Source organism: Argiope bruennichi, chromosome 7 (genome assembly GCF_947563725.1).
Source record: "Argiope bruennichi chromosome 7, qqArgBrue1.1, whole genome shotgun sequence".
In the NCBI taxonomy this organism is placed as follows: Eukaryota; Metazoa; Arthropoda; class Arachnida; order Araneae; family Araneidae; genus Argiope; species Argiope bruennichi.
This window is the reverse complement of record NC_079157.1, coordinates 101,559,836-101,583,317: the sequence shown is the minus strand read 5'-3', so window position 1 is coordinate 101,583,317 and position 23,482 is coordinate 101,559,836. Positions and strand designations below refer to the sequence as shown.

General features: G+C 29.1%; 1 protein-coding gene across 5 annotated transcripts; it reads left to right on the top strand.

Moving 5' to 3' along the window:
- The first annotated feature begins 1,863 nt into the window (after positions 1 to 1,863).
- Positions 1,864 to 23,346, top strand: LOC129974966 (uncharacterized). Of its 5 annotated transcripts, none has more exons than XM_056087789.1 (5): positions 1,879 to 1,987; positions 2,772 to 3,219; positions 5,656 to 5,912; positions 20,230 to 20,389; positions 21,643 to 23,346. In XM_056087789.1, the coding sequence occupies exons 2-5, from the start codon at positions 3,149 to 3,151 to the stop codon at positions 22,262 to 22,264; spliced, it is 1,110 nt and encodes a 369-aa protein (XP_055943764.1). In that variant the 5' UTR covers positions 1,879 to 1,987; positions 2,772 to 3,148; the 3' UTR covers positions 22,265 to 23,346. The 5 variants fall into 5 exon arrangements, with proteins under 5 accessions (XP_055943766.1, XP_055943764.1, XP_055943763.1 ...); XM_056087788.1 differs by having other exon boundaries at positions 1,880 to 1,987; positions 2,778 to 3,219; XM_056087790.1 differs by having other exon boundaries at positions 1,902 to 1,987; positions 2,783 to 3,219.
- The last annotated feature ends 136 nt before the right edge of the window (positions 23,347 to 23,482 follow it).

Below are 23,482 nucleotides of genomic sequence, written 5' to 3'. Positions count from 1 at the left end.
TGTTTTATATCTGGTTTCGAAAATAATGTTTTCTTTTTCACATCAGTAACCGAGTTTGTTGATTTAAATTATTTTTAGTTTTTTACTTTGTTTTTGTGCATTAATTAAAAGTGATCATTTTCCTTTTTTAAGTAAACATTTTATTTCTTTCCTTTACCTAAAAACATGTTCTAATTTTACATTACATTTTCAAATACTTTATACTTCAAATACTTTTATAAAAGCAGATTATAAAAGTGACCTAAGTCTTTTTTTTTTCTGAATATTTAAAAAAATGCATTCGTATTTATAATTAATTGAAAGTTTTAAGTCTTATTCTTAAGTCTTAAGAAAAATTGAGTCTTAATATTTCCATTAATAAACATTCTAAATGTATACTATCATTACACAAAATCTCATTCCGAACTCAATTTTAAACCTCGTGCCTTCTCCTTGTTGATATCAGTTTTAAACATTTCGTTTCTGGTTTATAGTTTTGCCTGTAACTTTACTTCTAACTACAGCAGAAACAAAATTAAATTATTTTTTGGAATCTTAAATGTGTTGATTTAATACAAAATAACAAAGAAATACAAAATTTTTACGAAAACAGTGATTTTAGGATATGTGCAGTTATTAATAAATGTTAACATTCAGACAAAATTTTTATCTGTAAAGATAGCGTTTCTTTCCTTAATAGTTTCTTATCTTTAGAATATCCACTAGTTTCTTTTTATAACTTAATTAAAATTTATAAAAACATGCAATTACTGCTAGCACATTTATGAAATTTTATTATATAACATTTTCAATAAAACATACGTTTTATTTTCACTATTTCATTCACAATGGTAATATCTTTCACGGTATAATAGGATTCGAATATTTATGGCAAAAAAGAAACAACATAGTGGAAATAATAAGGAACTTTATTTGCTCTAAAATAAATACACAATTATTAATCGCTCAATAATGTTTATGTAAACACTTGTATTGGCGAGAAAAAAATCACTCGAAGCTCACAGCCAAGCACTTGCAACACATTCCAGATTAAAATAAGGCAATTAGCAAAATATAATGCAGTTACATCAGTATAAATGAAACTTAATAACAAGTTAAATAAATTTAATACAATGACTAAACCAAACTATGAAATATTATTCAGTTATAACACCAAAATAACTGAGTGATCAAGGTCACGAAATTTTAAATTGACTTAAAATGGATATAAACAGAATATATTCATTGTCCATACCTGTGAAATGCTACAGGACTATCCGTAGAAGCGTTACTTTGCATCCAATTGCACAGCAATAGTTAACCATGGCTTAAATAAGTTTTAACATCCAACAGTTAAAAGCGAGAAAAAATCTGCCATTGAAATACAATGGGGAACGGAGAATGCAATTTAAGCGAACACAAATTCTGTCCGAAGGTCACATAATTTTATCTTGCCCTACACCCAAGTAGGGTTGCACTCCCTCTATTAGTATCTCTGCTCTATAGATTTGTATAACTTTTAAGAATAATTTATATATTCAAATAAAATTCTTTCCTTTTAAAAAAAAAAAAATTTTGATGTTTATTTATTTATTGTTTTTTATTGTTTCAATTGCCCTTGTTGTAAATTAATTCAGCTAATCCTCATCTAGAATATTGCATATTTTATACAATTAAAATACATTAATTTTTTTTTTTTTTTTTTTAATCTCTGAAAAGCAAACGATCATAGAATTGAAATAGCGAGTAGAGAGATGACGAGTAGAGGAATTGCAACCCTACTTAGACTTTGGGTTGCAACCCTACTCAGACGTTGGGTTGCAATCACGTGACTTGTGACGAGAACTAGCGTTCGTTGTAACCGCTTTCTGTTTTCGCCATTATATTTCAATCGCAGATTTTTTTTCTTGCTTTTAAAATGTAAGCTTATTTAAGCCATGGTTCACTATTGCTGTGCAATTGGATGCAAAGAAAAAGCTTCTAAAGATTGTTCAGTATCGTTTCACAGGTATGCACAAAAATTTTTTAATAAATACTGATTTTGATGTTATAACTGAATAATGTTTCATAGCTTGGTTTAATTTAGTTATTGTATTTAATTTAGTTAACTTGTTATTACGTTTAATTGAAACTGGTATAACTACATTATAATTTGTTACTTGCTTTATTTTAATCTCGAATGTGCTGCACGTGCTTGGCTGCAAGCTTGGCGTGATTTTTTTTGTCGCCAATACAAGTGCATATATAAACCTTATTTACCGATTAAGTAACTGCCTTTTTTACCATAAATATTCGAATTGTATTATACCGTGAACGATATTAAATCCTCATTGTGAATGAAATAGTAAAATTTAAAACGTATGTTTTATTAAAAATGTTATGTAGTAAAATTTCATAAATATGCAAATAATAATTGCAGGGTTTTTATAGATTTTAATTAAGATCTCAAAAAAATACAAGTCGATATTATAAAGATAAGAAAATATTAAAGAAAGAAATGCTATTTACGAAAAATTTCGAATTTCTTTATTATTTTGTATCAACACATTTAAGATTCCAAACGTGGTTTACTTTTGTTTCTGCGGTAGTTGGAAGCAAAGTGAATGGCAAAATTATAAACCAGAAGTGAAATTTTAAAAACTGGTACTAAGTCATACAAATATTTAAAATATATCTAAACAACAAATAAATAAAGCTCACTATTTAATTACATTTATTACATATTAATTGACATAGATTTGTAGTTTATATCGGCATTTTGTTACTTTAGTCATTAATATAATTTTAATAAGTTCTAGTTTAGGTGTAAATATCCCTTCAGTATAAAATATGGGGCCGCAGTAGCCTGGTGGTAAGGTCTCGAAACGGAGGGCTTCAGGTTCGAGACCCAATGCTACCAAAGAACAATCGTGCAAGCGAGCCAGTTGCACGCCAAATCCGCCGGGGCCAAAAGCTCTTCTGCTGGTGTGGCGCGCAAGCTTGGAAGACATAGAGCTGAGATACTCATAGAGAGAGAGTGAAACTCTACTTTGGTGTAGAACAAGATAAAATCACATGACTTGTGGACAGAATTTGTGTTCACTGTAACCGCATTCTCCGTTCCCCATTACATTTCAATGGCAGATTTTTTCTCGCTTTTAACTGTTGGATGTTAAAACTTATGTAAGCCATGGTTAACTATTGCTGTGCAATTGGATGCAAAGAAAAAGCGTCTGCGGATAGTTCTGTATCATTTCACAGGTATGTACAATAAACATATTCTGTTTATACCAATTTTAAGTCAATTTAAAATTTCGTAACCTGCACCACTCAGTCATTTCGGTGTTATAACTGAAAAATATTTCATAGTTTGGTTTAGTTAATGTATTAAATTTATTTAATTTGTTATTAAGCTTCATTTAAACTGTAACTGCATTATATTTTGTTACTTGCTTTATTTTAATCTCGAATGTGTTGCAAGTGCTTACCTGCAAGCTTCGAGGGATTTTTTCTCGCCAATACAAGTGTTTACATAAACATTATTGAGCGATTAATAATTGTGTATTTATTTTATTGCAAATAAAGTTCCTTATTATTTTTAATATGTTGTTTCTTTTTTACCATAAATATTCGAATCGTATTATACCGTAAAAGATATTAAATCATCATTGTGAATGAAATAATGAAACTAAAACGTTTTATTGAAAATGTTACATAATAAAATTTCATAAATGTTCTAGCAGTAATTGCATGTTTTTATAAATTTTAATTAAGATCTAAAAAGAAACTAGAGGATATTCTAAAGATAAACTATTAAAGAAAGAAACGCTATCTTTACAGATAAAAATTTTGTCTGAATGTTAACATTTATTAATAACTGCAAATACCCTAAAATCACTGTTTTCGTAAAAATTTTGTATTTCTTTGTTATTTTGTATTAAATCAACACATTTAAGTTTCCAAAAAAATGATTTAATTTTGTTTCTGCGGTAGTTAGAAGTAAAGTTACAGGCAAAACTATAAACCAGAAGCGAAATGTTTAAAACTGATATCAACAAGGAGAAGGCACGAGGTTTAAAATTGAGTTCGGAATGAGATTTTGTATAATGATAGTATGCATTTAGAATGTTTATTAATGAAAATATTAAGACTCAATAGTCAACCTTAAAACTTTCAAATTAGCTTATATTCTAATAGTAATGTGTTACTGGAACGAGCGCCCGAGTAGTGTAGTGGTTAGGGCACTAACGTAACATTCAGGAAACCTGTGTTCGATTTTGAGCTAGTGTTTTTTTTTTCTTTCTAAATTATTTCAAAATAATTAAACAGTTTTAATTAATATCTTTTTCATTTTTGTATGCAAAAATAAATATTATTCAGAATGTTCAAGGAAAAATAAAAGACTTGGGTCACTTTTATAATCTGCTTTTATTATAAAATGTTTTTTTTTATCTGTATGAGATAATGATAAAAGTATTTGAACATGTAATGTAAAATTAAAGGATTTTTTGGGGTAAAGAAAAGAAATAAAATGTTTACTTAAAGAAGAATAATACTCACTTTTAATTAATGCACAAAAACAAAGTAAAAAAGTAAGCATAATTTAAATCAATAAACTCGGCTACTGATGTAAAAAAGAAAACATTATTTTCGAAAGCAGTTTACTTAGTTTTCAAAGAATGTATATATATGTAATGATATTTTAACTCTAATTTCTATTTAATTAATTTTCATAGTAACTTCATCTTAATTTAGCCCATAGTAACTTCATCTTAATTTAGCCCATAGTAACTTCATCTTAATTTAGCCCATAGTAACTTCATTCTAAAATATTCTCTTATTTCGTGATCCAATTCCACTGTCTCTACTTAATTCATTCAAGAGAAGCTTTGTTAAATTGTTGAATCAGCTAAAATCTAACTTTCCCACACCGCGCGTGAAGAGATAACATACCGCTGATCAAGCAAATTCTTTTTTAAAATCTCCCTTTGTTTCCCCTACCTTCTCGGCGCCTGTAATGAAAATCCCTATCGAAATCTCATAATACATTAGCACTGTGAAGAAATGTTTTCCCTATTAAAATCATAGGTTATATAAGACCAGGGATAAAATGTCCAAGAGCTCTTCCCTCATTCCTTTCTGTGTCGTTCTGTGTGCTCGTCGCTTGTGCATATGCTTGCTTCGTCAAAATGAAATAAAACGACGTCACTAAATTAAAAGTATCTTCATTGTCTTCAAACTGCATCATGCTTCACAACAAATAACATTACATATATATATAAATTATTTAGGAAATGTTAACTAGAAATGAAAACCGACCGGACTCAATGCCAGGAAACAAAACGTTGCGCGGCAGTTTTTGAGTATGCCAAAATTTGCGATATGGCGCCAAAAAAGACCAGATTTCTCACAAGTCACATGGCTCATGTTGCGTACACTTGTTTAGACTAGAAACAAGCGACTAGCTTCCTCCATTTATATCAGCTCTATGCTTGAAGAGAGAGGAGCCAGACTAGATGTCGTCCTTATCATCTGACCGCGACTCAAAATTTCGAGGGCCGTTCTAAAATAGCCCTAGTGTTGCTTTAAAAAACGTACGTTAATATAACTAAACCAAACTGAGTATGAAATATTCCATATTCATAATTTATATCACAAATATAAATGAAAATATAAAACAATTTTTTTTTTCTCCAGCTTTCCCAAAGACGAAAAAAGGAGAAAAGTATGGTTGGCAAGACTGAAACGGGAGAATTTCACTGTTAGAGACAGCACTAAAATATGCTCGAAACATTTTGCTTCTGCTTGCTTCGATCGAGAAAAATTTGGAGGCTCGTGGCTGAAGAAAACTGCAGTACCGACTTTGTTTGATTTTCATTTACAACCCAAAACAAACGGAAAGAAGAGAATTATTCAAGACGCAATTGTACCCCTGCCTGACCCTGGACCATCAGGTGTGTACATTTAATTTTGCTGCCAATAAACAAAATATTTAATAAAAATATTTTAAATTCTTTAAATAAAACATTTATGATAAAAATAATATAATCAAATAATGTAAGTGAATAATGTAATATCTTGACCCTCATCGATCAAATAAGTGAGTAGCTTAAAAATCAATTTTTTTTTATTTACAGCTTTATATATGTAGGCAAAAACAACTTGTTCTCAACTAGGTTAATATTGTTTACAAAATCCACACAACAGTTGAAAGTTTAATATTGAAATAGTTCCTCGATCAAATCGGAGAATAAAAACCAAAAAAAGCGCTAACAACCTATTACCTCAAACGGCTACTCCAGGCGGCCATTCCAGAAATCCACCGATTTTTATCGGGTGAATCCTAACACAGAAACCCAAATCACACGGAGCTTCTCACAAAATCAAGAACAACTTCGAACACCGACGTCCCTCCGACTTCTCCTTTCATGCCTCTCGCTGCTCTCTTCTTTTCTCTAATTTCCCTAAACAAAAAACCCGTATTTTATTTCCGTCAATAATCTCCGCCTCTGACTTTCTCACTGGTGAACTTGAGTGCCTTATCACCTTTATAGGTGACTCTTCCAGAACACATGTTAATAATAATCAATTCACAGCTAGCACCATCTAAAATCCACCTGACTTCGACACTTAATGACAACGGTTGCTGGTGATTGATCGTTTCTCGAAGTTCTAAGGAGTCCCTTCATAATGGAAAAAAAAGTTTAACATCTGGACGTTTTGTCGTTCTTCTCCCTTGAAGACATGATGGATCTTTTTGAAACGACGAAACACACGTCTGTGTCCTTTATTTGGATACATCAAATAACCAGATACAATGACTCGACTGGTGAAGAGGATCCACATCTGGCGGTCCGTAGGTACATAACTGTGTGGGGAAAACGGTGACGTTACATCTGGTCGGAATGCCATTTACAATCTGAGGGAAAGGGGAACGTTACAATAATTTTATTATTAAGCAAATTCTTCCTAAAGTAAATTACTCAGCCAAAAATTCAATCCTGAGCAAAAGATCTAATCATAATATTAATTATGTATCATTTTAATGTTTAAAATCTGTATTTTTAAATTTATAGATATTACTTATTCTTTTTTTATTTACTATAAAATGAAATTCTCACTTAAAATGGTTATTGTTAGATATGTTTATTGCTCTGAAAAATAAATATACATAATTGTTTTAAATCGAATTTCTTTGAAAAATTAATCTACATCTACCATTCTACAGGTATTTTTGAAAAATAAAAAAATATATGGGAAAAATTGAAAAATAAATAAATAAAACGTCAAAATGATGCACTGTTTTGAATGGTGAGTGCTAGGTGCCATCAGAGTGTAAAGGGTTAAAATGTTTTTTAAAAAAGAAAAATAATCACTTTGAAAAGGAACAAAGTAAAGAAGTAAACATGATTTAAATTAACAAACTCAGCTACTGATATTATGGAAAAAGAAAACATTATTTTCGAAACAATTTGTGCTTAGTTTTCAAAGAAGGATGATCTCAAAACAAAAAAAGAAGAAAAAAAAATTTTATTTAGGAAATGTTGTGCCGACCGGACCCAATGAGCGAAAGCAAAAAGTTGAGCGATAGTTTTTGAGTATGCCAAGATTTGCGATATAGCGCCAAAAAAAGTATTCTTACACTAAAATTCACAAGTCTAAATTTGGGTAAGCTTGTTTCGAGAAGAAGCAAGCGATTTTGATCTCAGCTCTATGCAAACGACTCTACAATACTCATAAACAATTCACCATTCACTTTTTAAAATATTTTCTTTTATAAACACATTTTATCGTTCTAAAATGCGTAATCCGTTATCCAGATGTTATTTACTAAGCACTTATTATGCTAGCAGATGATAAAATATTCTGGAAAACTAGTAACGCTTTTTTTTTTATGGTTGCAAAAAAAAAAAAAAAAAAAAAAACCGCACACAATCGCATCGGATGAAAAGCCGATCTTGATGTGTATTATCTGATGTCTGTTGATAACTAAGTTCATGAGACACATTCAATGACTGATTATACTGAGATTATTTTACAAAGTTAAAAAAAAAAAAATCTCAGAAATAAGATAAAGTTCCATTTACTCAGAAAAAATGTGAAACTATGTTGAAAGACTTTTTCACGATATCTGTAAGAAAGAAATCATTTTTAAAAAATGCGCTTGTATTACATATATGGAAAGGTTCCACAAAGTATATGAAGCCATATTTGAATAAAATAATTTATGTAACATTCCTTTTTTGAAAAAAAAAAGTAGTACTTTTTTTGTAAATTAGTTTTTAATATTTAGATTAAAATATAAATCATGAATTTTCCGAACTTTTTGCCTATGGCAATAACAAAAAAAAAAATCTTATTAATTAGAGTTCATTTGATAAAAAAAAAATCATAAGTTTTCTTTAAGAATAAGTCGAACTTTTTTTTTTCTTAGAACATGAGTTTAAATTCTTTTTTTCATCCATTGAAACCTTTCTACTGAAATCGATAATCAAATAAGTTATTTATAAACTGTTCCGCATTCTCTATGGCTAGTTCCAAACCTAGTTTATAGGACTGGAAACTTATGCAATATATTTTTGCACTCAATTATCTATTTCAAAATAGAGTTCTGGTGTTTTTTTAAATAATTTATTTTAATTAATTAAAAATGTTAGAGTTTTTTCCCGATAAATTTGTAACCTGTTATTGTACAAAACCATTTTTGTACCAATTTAAAAATAAAAGCTTTTGGTAATATTTTTCGTATGAAATTGAATTGAAATAGGATTTTATATCGCTGCTATATAATGAAAATAATATTTAAAAAATAAAATAAATATAGACATCTAGTCTAAAGCACTATCATATCATGATGTTTTGAGTATTGGTTCGAATCTTTTGTAACTTTATAAAAATGATACTTTTATTTTTAAGGATATAGTAACTATATAATAACGTAATTAACGAATAATTTTAATGTATTTCGCTTTAAGATAATATAAACTAAAGAATTTATCTTATTTTGAAATATATTGTTTTCTTAATTTATAATTCTCATAGTTGCCTATTTAATTAAAGATAATTTTCGTTTCAAATATAACGTAATCTGTGTATATGTGAATTCGGAAACTTAAAATCAGAACTCGCTGGGAGAATGAAATGATTTTTATATGGCATGTATATCAAAGTTGAAAATAATTAATAATTGCTTGTTGCTAATTAATTGTAAACATGATTGTCATTTCTACATTAAATTTTTAGGCACATTTAACGTATCATAACGTAATGCAATTTTTTGAATTTATGTTTCAATTTTTTTATTTTATTTATTTATTTACTTTTTTGTAACACTAAATACTCTTAGTTATCTCAATATCATAAATAATATGAAATAAATGAATTTTTTGCATAAAAGCTTCTGCTTTTAAACGTCTAAAAAATTGTGCTCCAAATACAAAAAAAAAAAAAAAAAAAAGAAGAAGAAAAATATGTACCCAAAGGATTAATATTATTTTATTGAAAAATCTTAAGTAAGAATTTTACATTTTTTTCTAAGAATATCGAAAGATAAATTAAGTTTCTGACAAAACGAATGTTTAACAAGAACAATTCTGCAAGAGTCTTAATTGGTTATTTATATTTAATATTTTATCAGTGGCAATTTATTTTATTACGATGCTTCCAGTATATTTCTACACCTCTCTCCAGCCGGTTTTAACCGGTTTCATTCAAGTACTATTCTCCTAGGTAGATATAACAACATTGTGAGTAGCTTTTCTAACAGTTACAATCGCACCGGGTCCCATAGCAACAGGCTTAGCCAATCCGACTGAATCGAGGCTTCAGTTGGTAGGAAAAAAAAAAAAACCAGTTTGCGTGCGGACGCCTTTTTTTCCCCCCTTTGGACTTCATGTTGTGTTTACTGTTTATTTTTTTTTGTGTGTATTTTTATTACTTTATATCCAGTATGCCGCAAGACTCATTTCATAGACCAATGTCCAGTCAGTTGATTTCGCTTCGCTGGAGATACGTTTTTATCTCTTATTACCAACTCGTTTTCGTGTAACCGATCAGAAATGTTTTGCTAGGAAAAACTAGTCGATGTATTCATGTTGTGAATTTTTGCGATCGTATTATCTGATTAAAAATTAAATGTTGCATGAAAATTAAATTAAGTGAATTGTTAGCTGATCGTTGTTAAGTGTTTACCTTTGAAAATCTGTCCATAAAAATAAAAAACAAAAACAATAAACAGCTTTTAAATTTCAAAATTTTTTATAATTGCTCCTGCTGTTTAAAACTAACGACTCCCCGAAACTTTCTCGCATATTTTTGAAGAAATGTACTGCCATATTATTAACTTTATACCAATGACGAAATATAGTTACAAAAGAGCCTATTAGAGTGCGATATTTAACACAATTTTTTTTTGCCGATTAACCGATTTCGATCAATTAAAACTAAAATCTGACACAAAACTACAAATGTAGTTACAAAATCATGTATAAAACTTTATATTTTTTAAGTCATTGTTAGCGGGCTTACCTACTTGTGAGAGCTCAGATTTATGAATGATCAACCCTTTACTGATTAGGTTTCGAATTCGATATCAACATTTTAGATGCTAAATTTATGTATCAAATTTTATCCATCTAGCTTTCTTAATTTTGTAATTATCGTGTTATTTAGATTTGCACAGCTGGACAGACGCATTTACTCTGAATAGATTTCATTCGAACTCAAAATTTGGATAAAATTCCTGTAAGAGAACACTTGTTTCGCCGCCCTTGTGCAAGAGAACACGATAATTCAAAAATGGAATATACTAGATAGATGGGATTTGGTATATGATTTTCTTAGTAAAAATACAGATCTCTATAAAATTTGGAATCACACTGAGAATAAGGATTGAGTGCTTGCCGAGCTATCTATTCGAACATTTGTGAACTTGACATCTCAAAAACGCAGTAAGCTAGATGGGTGACTTTTAGTCTATGGTTCTCATACCAAAAATATGGCTCCATGTTTAGCCTTTTACTAATACGAGTAAGGGAAAGTAGACTCTCTATGTTTGTCTTACCATGTGCAGGCAACCAAGATAGTTAAAAAAAATACGATAGACAAGATGAATGAAATTTGGTAAGAGATCTTGATTCCAAAATTGTAGATATTGAATTTTGCACTCGAATGATCAAAGAAGAGAGGTCAAAAATGCATGCAAGATTCTGTTCACTACACGATGGAACTAAACTGAAAACGTGTTCTAGCATGCGGTATAAATATGTCCAAATCCATAATCATTGAAAATTAGCTCTTAATTCAATACTACAAAAGAGCAACAACTCATCTTTCACATAGCACGGTCAACTAGCATGTAGTTGAATCAAATCTGTTCATCATTAGAAAAAAATTAAAAAGATATTCAAAAGTCTACTCCAAAACACCAAAAGATGATATCTGTTTTAGGTTTGTTTCTTGTCCATACCCCATGCTGAGTATTCAATTTGAAGATTTAGAGCTTATAATGTTCGATGTCTTAGCGAGGTTATCAGCATCAGGGGATCAGCGTTTGTCTTTCTGACACCTACAGACTTCATTCACTATTTCATTTTATTTGTTAAAAACACAAAATAACTACAAAATGTCTTCGCGACATTCCCAAGGTCTATTGTCCAGAGCATTTATATAGCTCTCTTGCCTATCCCCTCGCTACGCCACTGATAGTAGTCGTCTGTCTTGTCATCGTTTGGCTTGATTGCATCAGCCGTAACATTCTATGTGAATTTACAGAAAAATGACGATTTAAAAGCATTATTATATTTAAAATAATATCTGATGTTTTGAATGATATTAAAACATTAATTCGTAATCAACTGGAACAAATTATATTTATTATTGCTTATTTTCACGAGAGATACTAAAGTATTAACATCTATTATTTTTGCTTATTTTGTTGCAATTCGTTATTTAAAAAAAAACATTGTTTATTTGAACTCCAAACTAATTTTTTAAAAAAATTAAAATTAAAAAAAAAACAAATTGCATGAAATAAATCTAAAATAAATGGAAACATTATTTCTTAAATTTCAAAATGATGTAAAAAGCGACTTCTGAATGGTAATATGTTTCAGTTTTTATGCTCTAAAGTTACGGTGAAAAAACATTAAAATCTCGATTAATTAAAATAAATCGAATAAAAAAATTAAAGAACTCCTTTTAATTTACACCTAAACAAGAAATAACTATGTGCAAATTTGGTAGATCTAGATATAACCGTATACCTTGTAACCCATCCTACCCGTAACCGTACCTACCCGTCTGTTGCATTATCTTACTCAAATTAAATCTGAGTCTGTAGTACTAAATATAAACTTCGATGGTTTTAGAGAGAAATATCCTCCTACGCAATGCTTAACTTTCATTTTACTAAAGGGCAGATTCCCCCCCCCACCTCCAGAATGGAAACAAATGGCAAATTAGAATAATTTTACATAATTTAAATATATCTCTGTAGATATTTAATTGCAATATCGATATGAATATTTTATGCGTTAAAATTTGATCGAGAAAGACTGTAACAATTATCTTTTGCAATCAGACGACTTCGATTCAAACCACTGAAATTGTTTCGGTCTGAATGGAAATTAATTCGCTTTCAAAGTCTAAATTTCATTTTTGAGCATCTGTAGTATATAGGAAAGCAGACGATTTTAATTTGAAGTAGTTAAATCAGTAAAGTCAGAAGAAGCAACATATTAAGGTCAATTTCATCGTATTCAATGTATGATGTCTGCTTGAAATATTTTATATATTTTTATAGTAACAAGTTGCTTTTTTATGTTTTTTTTTTATTTCATCATCAGATCTATTCTGCATTAGATAAATATTTTTTAAAAATTAAGATGCTCTTTTAAACTGAATAAGCGTTAAATAAAGTAGTTAAAAGTACCACATGCCAAATTTTATTTGTCTAACTCGTTGCTATTTAGGATTTCTACTATGAAATAATATTTTGATTATAGTTTATAGTTCTTTATTTCACAGACTATATATTTATGGGAACGAAAATGCGACTATTTACAGAGAAATTGGTATTTAAAATATCACAAATCAACATTCTTTTTAGAATAATGAGTTAAGATAAAAACTGATTGCCAGATTCCTTATTAGGTACGCCTGTAGATAAAATAATAATTACAAGAATAATTACATGTAGGATGTACATAATTCAGAAAGAGTGGCAACAGTATTATGAAAATTAGTATAGTAGAAATTTGGGGGAAATAAAAGATTTACAAACATTTATCGAAATATATTTACAACATTAAGTTTTAAATGAAAATACGTTATATTATATCTTAAATGAAAAGAAATGAGCAATAAAAATTGTGAAACAAGGAAATATTTTTAATAAACATTTTTTTACTAATGTTAATCTTACAGTTTTTTAATTTGTTCTGTTCTGATTGTTTTGTTTTATTAATTTTGATTTGTGACATTCGTCTGTTATTTCAAATAGTTCTTTTGTAGATGAATTTCAAAACTGATTCGTTGCAAAAATGCTTAATATCAATAATATTATAATTTATTTGTATAAAAATTACCTGATCAAATTCATTGTCTATTAATTGTAAATTTTTCATCATTTATTACTTACTCTTTATATAACGCATTGCTATCAATAAGTAATTATTTAACGAATAAATATATTAACGAAAGAATGCTTATATTCTGGAGATTCCGTTTGTTACGTATAACGATCCAAACTCTTTCGCTATTCTCTCTAATGTTCCATCTTTAGTACGGAGAATCCGGGTTCTTCGCTGATTCCGTCATGCGCACTTTGTTCCATCCGGGGTTTTATCTTTTCTCCCAAACGATTTCGTCTCGCGCTAATGTAAACGCTAGATCGGAACTCCATTCGTGATATGTGTGAACCTGGAAAATCAGAAGTTTGAGCCATTTTGTCCTACTCAAATTTTCTTTTATAAGCTTTTGCTTTCGAATTCAATGGAAAATGGAATTTCAGGAACCAATACAAAGAATTCTGAGAAAAATTGGAATTCCGAAATCGATATAACGAATAATTCGAATTCCAAGTTAAATAAAACAACGAATTCTATGGAAAGAATGATACCTAAACGTAGAATTCTTAGTCTTAAAGAAAAAGGGGATATAATCGAAGAAGTGGATAGAAGCCCGAATGTCTCGAAAGTGAAATTAGCCAAAAAATTTAACCTCGCAACTTCGACTTTGGCTACAATTTTGGCAAATAGAAACGCTATATTGAAAACTATAGCGAAATGCGGTGTGGCGTCTTCAAAAAGAAAAAATTCCAGGACTTCGCCTTATCAATTTCTGGAAGACAAGCTATTGGATTGGCTTATAGACAGGCAGGAGAAAGGATTACCAATCAATAGTGTTATAATACGCGAACAGGCGAAGATCATGGCTGTAAACTTAGGTATCGAAAAATTTACGGCTTCCAGTGGTTGGATTGATCGCTTCAAAAATCGACACGGACTTGGAAACAAGGCAGTCTTTGATGAATCTGGTAATTTTGTTTTCTGCTGTTTTTCATGCGTTCTATAGGCAGCGATAGCTCAAGTTGACAGTACGGGGAGGGGGGGGGAACCACACATGTTATCATTACGCCTAATAAAATAATGCCGGATATAATTTTAATGTACTAAAAATAATCTTTTTAATCAGAATTTGATTTCAAACATCAGGATATGATAATTTGTGTTAATAAAAAGAAAATTGTTTAATACATTGGAGATTTTAATATAATATCTTGAAGTCTGTTTTAGAACACATTTTACTGCATTAACTAGTTATGGAGTCATTCAGATTAGAGTCAAGTTGAGTTGTCACTGGCTATGAATCGCAACAATTTCAGTTTAAGTACATTTATACTTTTAGGGTTTCAGCTTCTTCTTTTAATGCAGAATATATTTTTTTTTGGTAAAAGATACTTGAAAAAAAATTTATCTTTTAATATTCTTTTAGAATTATTTTTGCAGAATGCAGTGATTAGCAGCGCTTTACTTTAAATCAGAATGACTTTGCTATTTGTACAAATTTCGATCTAAATGAAAGTGAATGCTAGATGGTGGAAAGTGATTGATTTTTTTAACTGTAATAAATCTTAATTTATTAAATCAGAATAAATCTTGATTTTTCAAAATAGATAATTCGATTTTATTGTAGAATTTTTTTCAAAAAAATTGAATCTGTGTGTTTTATTTTCCCTTTGTTAAAACAATTGTTCTGACGAAATTTGTGAAATCCATAGGGATATTTGTTTGATTGTTTTATTTCGTTTCTGATAATATTATAATATTTTATATGCTTAATAAATTTATCATATTTCCAACAAATTAAGAAAAACGAAAAATTTCAGAAATTTAGAATTTATTTTTATAAAATATAAAAAAGAATTTTTAAACTCCGGATAACAATGCCTAGCACAAATGCAAAAACATTTATATCGCCTTTATTTTAATATTCTCCAGTATTTGTTACCGAACACAATTAAAAAAAATTTCCGACGTAAAATATTCCATTAAAATGTAATGCAAAACTAATTATTTTTAAGTTAATTTAATTTAGCCATTATTACTAAATCATTTTCTTTTTCATTTCCAGAATCAAAAATGAAAAAATTTTTTTAGATGAACTTGAGTTTGCTAAAAGAATGATTTTAAAAGAAGCCTTATTTTAGAATAACTTTTGAAAATGTAAATATGGCTGTATTGGCGCTCTTAAAGCTTTCTGAAAATAGCTTTTATTAATTTACGTTACATTGTATCATTGAAAGATAATTTGAATGAATTTTTTTTTTAATAATCGATGCTCATTTTTAGAAAATTGGAATTAATCCACGATTTAAAAAATAATTTTTTTATACTTTGATCTGTTTAAAAAGTATGTTTTGATAAATGTGCGGAAAACTTTTGTTCTTTTTATTCGATAACAAATTATCAGTTATCGTTTGACCCATTTACTTTTTTAGATGTTTATTTCATTTTCTGTAGATTAAAGTTTAATTACTAAGCAGCACGTGTATTGGCATGGTTTCATTACTTAATTTTTAATTTCTTTTATAAATTTTATTCTATTTAATCACAGTTATTGTAGTATTGATCTGAAGGTTATAGATCTTCTAAAATACATTGAAACATGTAGTAATTATTTTTTAAGTATCATTTATGTGTTTATAAGTTGGTTATAAATTATGATGTTAAGGATAAAAATAATGTTTTGTAAACTTTTTAGCCATTAGCAATAAAAAGAAAAAAAAGAAAGAATGAAAGCGTTCTGGTTCTTTTAAAAATATTTCTAAGGAACTAAAAAAAATCGAGCATATCGAAATATTATCTGTATACTACAATATATACTGAATATATATTAAAAAGTGCAATTTTTTTCCGTTTCAAAGAATGACATTTTAAAATAAAAAGAAAGCACAAATTCATTTTTTCCCCTCTTTTGACTTTATTTTTAGCTATACATGGACGATATGACATTAAAAAGAAACCTAGACAACAAAGGATTCTTTTTAAATCCTATTCATTATTTGAACGCATTTAAGCCATTCCCCCAAAAATATATATAAATTTTAAAAACATTCAATTTAATTTTTACAGCATATCTTTTTTAAACTAAATTTGAAATAGAATACATATAAAATTAATTTGAAAAAAATATTATTGTTCATTTCATCAAAATAAACTTACAAAATTATTTGAAGACCTATGAAAAGGAGATAAAAAATATTTATTTAAAATAATTTATATTTTCTTCAATTAAAAAGTGTCGATTAGAAGGATTCAAAAGGACTGTAATTAATTATTAATTGCTGTATTTTTCAAATAGAAAACGTTTTTTGGAATTGATAACTTTTAATATAGGAGAAAAACAGCATTAGCTACAAAATTAGAAATTATTATTTTACATATTAAAATTACCATTTTACTTTTGCTATTTATTTTACTAGACGATCTCATTAAATCTGTTTTTTTTTTTAAATGAGATATCTAGATATGATAAATAATTGCCACAAAATGGTCCGATCAGATACTTTTAACATTGTAATAGGAACATCACTGAAGTCATAGAACATGGAATCAATTTTGTTCTTTCTCTAAAGTTAACGTGTCTAAAAAGTTTTGGCATGTTTTATAAATTTAGGAATACACTAATAAGAATTTTTTTTTATTAAAATACAAATAAGCATAACTTAAATTACGCTTTATTTGCCAAATGTGAATAAAAAAGAAAATTAATGACCCTTGAGTAATAGAATTCAGATTAGTTGAAGATCTTATGATTCAATCTAACTCAGAAAACGAAAAAAGTATCTGTTAAACTACAAACGGAAGTCCGACAAATATTCTAAACGGGGTCAATACGCATTGATTACATAATTTGAAATAAGGGTTTTTCGCTCTACGCGTCATGATAAGATACTTTTTTGAATCGTGGATGAAATCAGAATAAAACTGTATGATTCAAGCGTTAAAGAAAATTGCTTTGCCAAAGATTTTATAATAAGCGAATCTCCATAGTTTTTAAGCCTAATTTAGAATAGGTTAACTTTTCGTTAGTCGCAATATCTAAAGGGTATGTATTCCAGATTAAGACAATTTATTCTTTTACTGTTATCTTCCAGTCTTAATGCATTACAATTAGAATTTTTCTTACAGATCACCTATTTACATTTTTACATTCTCATCAGGATTAATTAACCTTTATGTTCATTTTGTATAGTATACCATACATACAACTTTATAAAAATATACTATCACTATAAAATAATTTTTAACTTAGTTATTTTATTTAGTTATTTATTTTAGTTAGTTAGTTATTTTTTGATGCTTTTTATAGCGTAAAGAAGCTACCTATATACATTTTTTTTTTTTGCTTTTCTTCAAAAAGGCAATTTTGCCACGATAAGGTTTAATATAATTATGAAAGTTGAATGAAAATGGTATAGAATACATTTTATTTTCATGAAATACATTGCCTTCATTTAAGAATTAAAATGATTTACGGATGGTTACATAATATTAATTATGAAGTATTTGATTTGCTGAATGCAGAATGTTATTTAATATTGTACGCTTACAAAAGAAAAAAAAATGAGGATTAATTTTATTTTTGTGGTAAAATTAATTTTTTCTGTTTTTGCAATTCACAACGCTCTATTAGTGAAGACGAAATAAAATTATTTGAGATTAAAATTTTATTTATGAGGTTCATATTGGTGTAATTATTATTTCTGTAACATAAATTGGCTCAGTGTTTGTTAAGAATCTGTAAATGAAGCATTTTTTTTTATTGCATGTTATTAATACGTCGCTTATACGGTTGGTATTAAAGCATATGACCGACTTATGAAATTTTTTAACCTTGTTATGCACCGTTGCCAATAGTAAATATCGCACATGATTATGAAATTTTTTAGATCACACTATTCTTAAACTGCTTGTATTGGTAATCATACTTCAGGTTGAAGGCTTGCGTATTCACTTGATGTATTGAATACTTGTGTAATCACCTGACGTATACTTGTATATTCATGACAAATAGACTATTTGAGTATTCACTTGATGTATCGAATACTTGGTTATACACTTGATGTATCGAATATTTGAGTATTCACTTGATGTATCGAATACTTGGTTATACACTTGATGTATCGAATATTTGAGTATTCACTTGATGTATCGAATACTTGGTTATACACTTGATGTATCGAATATTTGAGTATACACTTGATGAATACTTGTGTATTCACTTGATGTATGGAATACTTGGGTATTCACTTGATGAATACTTGTGATATATCGGATACTCGTGTATTCCATGACATATCGAATATTTGTGTATTCACCTGATGTATCGAACACTTGGGAATTCGCTTGATGTATCGAATACTTGTGTATTCACCTGATGTATCGAATACTTGGGAATTCGCTTGATGTATCGAATACTTGTGTATTCACCTGATGTATCGAACACTTGGAAATTCACTTGATGTATCGAATACTTGTGTATTCACCTGATGTATCGAATACTTGGGTATTCACGATGTATCGAATACTTGTGTATGCCCTTGATATATCGAATACTTGTGTATTCATCAGAAGCATCAAATATTTGATTATTCACTTGATATATTGAATACTTGTGTATTCATTTGAAGTATCAAATATTTTTGTATTCACCTAATGTATTGAATACTTTTGTATTCATCTGATGCATCAAATATTTGTGTATTCACCTAAATGTTAATGCCTGCTTCAGATTGCTAAGTTCACTCAAATTCAACGATTAAGTAAAGCTCAATTTAGATATAGGAATTACTTCTACAATAGACACTCGCAGTGCAGCACTACACGAAATCTGATAGAGAATTCTGATTGATGAAGATTTATATAGTTTGCTCTTCATAAAATAATAAGTCCCATAATTGAATAATACTTATCAGATGTAAGGATTCATTTTAGTCTGTAGGATGCCAAAAAAAAAAAAAAAAAAAAAAAATGTAATGACAGATTTGTTTTGATTCTTAAAAAAAATTAATATGAGTTTTTTACTATTGCTTTTATAATATTTAACAAGAATATGGATCGATTCTTGTTAAGATATAGGTTCTTACGGATCGATCTCATTATCTAACAAGAATATGGATCGATTCTTGCTAGGATATAGATTCTTACTGATCGATCTCATTATCTAACAAGAATATGGATCGATTCTTGTTAGGATATAGATTCTTACTGATCGATCTCATTATCTAACAAGAATATGGATCGATTCTTGCTAGGATATAGATTCTTACTGATCGATCTCATTATCTAACAAGAATATGGATCGATTCTTGCTAGGATATAGATTCTTACTGATCGATCTCATTATCTAACAAGAATATGGATCGATTCTTGCTAGGATATAGATTCTTACGGATGTATCTCATTATTCTAACAAGAATATGGAAACGATGCAAAATTAATTCAAAATGGCGAGTAACATTCATGCAGAGGATTAAGATTGAATATTAATGAGGGAGGAATGTTACTGAGATTAATTTTCATCCGTGTGCCGAGTAGACCTTGATCTGACTTAAATTTTCAATCCTTGGTTCGAGTCTAAGTTCAACGTTATTTTTTAAACTTGGTTTTAATTACAATATTCCACGAGAAATATCAAATATGTTATTTACTGAAAGAGATACGAAACAGTATCTTTGCCACTAAAGGCATCTGTCCTATATTTCAGTTGCCAAGTGCAAGAACAGGTGGGCCTCCATTCGGGACACATTCCCAGAAACGACAGAACCCAGAAAGAAGCACAAGAGCAGCGAGGTGACGTACACTCAATCCATATACGAAGCCGATAATGGGAAGCTTCTAGGAAACCCAGAGGCCGAGAAGCGACCGTGAGTATTGATTTTCTCTTTTCTTACAGATTATCACATTCTTGGAAAGAGGAATCATCTGCGGGCGAGTTTCTTCCAGACACGTTAGGGTGACCCCCTCAAGGGTGTAGCTAGGGGTGGAAGGAAGGATATGAATGCCCCTTGGGTGACTGTAAAGTGTTTGTGCGTTTATTTCATTCGTAGAGGTCAAATATGATGTGTAGAGTGAAAATAATAATAATATGTCGTTTATGCCTTTTCATTAGTCAATGGCGGCTGGCGGACTTGAACTGAGGGGGGGGGGGTGCTCTAATTTTTACTATATTGCCTTTCGACAAAGCTTTAAATTCATGTATTTAATTAATTTTGAATGATTTTAATTTTTAGTTCATAAAAGTAAATATAAATTTTTTTCATTTGATATGTAGATAAATTTTAATAAATTGGACAAAGCAATTGCTAATTTGTAATTAATTTTCATTAAAATATTTTGTTATATTTTTTTACCAGGAATCTAATATAGTTTTTTCATTATAAAAACTTACTCAAATGCATTTGAGTGAATAATAAACTAAAAAGAAACCATGAAAGTGTAAGTTTAAAATAAATATAGAAGTAGTACTTATTTATTAAAAGTCGCCTTTGGCAACCATTAATAAATAAATTGTTCGACGGTATTGAATCTATTTGTGCATAATAATGTGAGAAAATTGTGTTGTATTAGATCACTTATGCATTGCTCGATGTTCATAATCTCCTCCCCTCCCCCCAAAAAAAAGTCAAACATCGAAAATATAGGTTTTTTTTGTCCAATTAGGTCGTTATTATCATGTATCAAAATTCATAAAACGCGAAATGATCACCTTACGCTGTATTATTAAATAGATTAAGCTATTGTATTAATAAATCGATTCTTTTCATTAAAATTTGGTTCCTGTAATAACTTCACCACTTGATAATGTATTTAAGAAAAGAATTTTATTTCCTATTATACTTATGGTAATAAACTGTGAACTTAAGATTAAAAAGTGGAAAATAATTAAAGTTTTTTAAAAAATTACTTTTTAGAAATTAATAAAAGTTAGTTACTGAAAAAAAGTTTTCCCCCTAATGGATCCTTCCCCCCCATTTTTTACGATGTTCGGAATAACGATTTTTTTCATTCTAATCACATTATATTCAGCAATACTTTGAACTGAGTTCTAATGTCATATTTGTCACATTATTATCATAAACTTTACATGCACTAATAAAAACATCTTATGTTCTATTAGATCCAACTCGATAAAATTAGAAAACTCGACATGGCCAGCAGATTTCGCAGACTTCCCAGACCAAAGCAGTTCCGATCAAGGACCAAGCATGAATTTTCCTGAAATTAAAGTCGAAGTTAATAATTTTGGCGGAGAGGAAAGGACGGATGGCAACAATTCGATAATTGAAAACAGCAACTGTGGTTTCGGGTACATAGTGCCGAATTCTTTGTACGAAGTGGTGACAAAAACCGAGCCCAGTCTTTCCAAAAAACGAACTTGTGCTGAATCTGATGAAGGTACTGCAAGTGCAAAATCCAACAAAAAGGGAGAACTATCTTCGTCAGAATCGGAATCGGTTGCAGTCGCCCAACCGGAGTACAAACCAGCAGAGCATCCCATTGAAACTTTTTTCAAAAGCATGGCAGCTACCGTAATGACATTTCCTCCGCATTTAATGGCCATTGCTAAGTTGAACGTGTGCAAGCTTATCACCGAGTTGGAACTCCGTGCGCTTACTGAAAAGAACCCCTTTGTTGTTTCTCAAGATGGAGTAAATGAATTGCTTTCGGAAAATATAATAGATATATGCTCAGAGAACTCGATTTCAGTTGAAAATGGGACTAGAAATGAAGAAGGTTGACCATGCATTGTTTTTATAAGGTTGTTCCTTTTTCGTTTCCATAAGAATAAGTTTTAAGCAACGTTCACACGAGACCAACTATTGCGCGCAATAGAAAGTCACACCTACAACAGAAACATCACGTGAACTGAATCAGCCAATGGCAGCTAGTTGTTTAATTTGGACATCTAATCGTCATTACGGTCACGTGATCCTCATGAAGTAGGCGTGTCCTTCTATTGTGCGAAATAGTTGGCCTCATGTAAACGCTGTTTAAGATTTGCAATGCGAGAGTACGAATTTAGGCTTGATATGACCAGTGTTCGAATCAGGTGGCGTTCAAATAAAGTTGGATTGACCATGATGAAACGGTACTATAAATCGAGAGTAACATTGTTTTACAAATCTAGAATACTGCTAAATACTGTCGTACAAACCAAAGAACGCTTGTAAATACTGATGTACAAAACAAGAATGTTGGAATGTTCTGAAAATAGAGTAGAATTAAGTCATGCTGGGTCCTTTAATAATCACTTCTCAGTTTTTAAAAGAATATGCTTTTTTTTAGTTATAATTTAATCTTTGTACGGTCATTTTTTATAACAAATTTTTTGACAATTAGAAATATTAAACCATTTAATATGTCTAACTTCATCATTAACCATTTAATATTTTATTTAAACTTTCAGAAGAATTAATTTCAATATTTGGCGTTTCAAAAATACTTTTAATTCAAATTTGAAAATAATTTTAAAACGAAATGGTTAAAAAAAACCTCTCATAATACATAGTTTGATTTAGCTTTTGATTTCATGTCAATCAACCAACTGCAGGAAAAGAAAAAGATCATATTGATTTGTAATTGTATTTAAAAACTTGAAAAAAAAATCCTAAGAATAATTTCTTTTAATTAATGATACTCGATTTAAATTTGAGTAACTTCGAATAGGTTGTAAATCAAAGAGAAATAAAATAAGATTACTTTGAAAATATCACAAAAATAATCCCAGTGTACTAAAATACAAATTTGAGGGGGAAAAAATATATCGATCTCTACCTCACACACTTGTCTTCTTTTTTGAACTGCTGTTTCATTTGTAGCTGTTAAGATTTTTTTAAAAAAAAGTATTGATATAAAATAAAAATTTATTTTGATAAATTACGAGATATTGTGTTTTTATATTCCTTGAAAATGTGTACATAAAAATATCATATTGTGATAATATTTTAGATTGTATT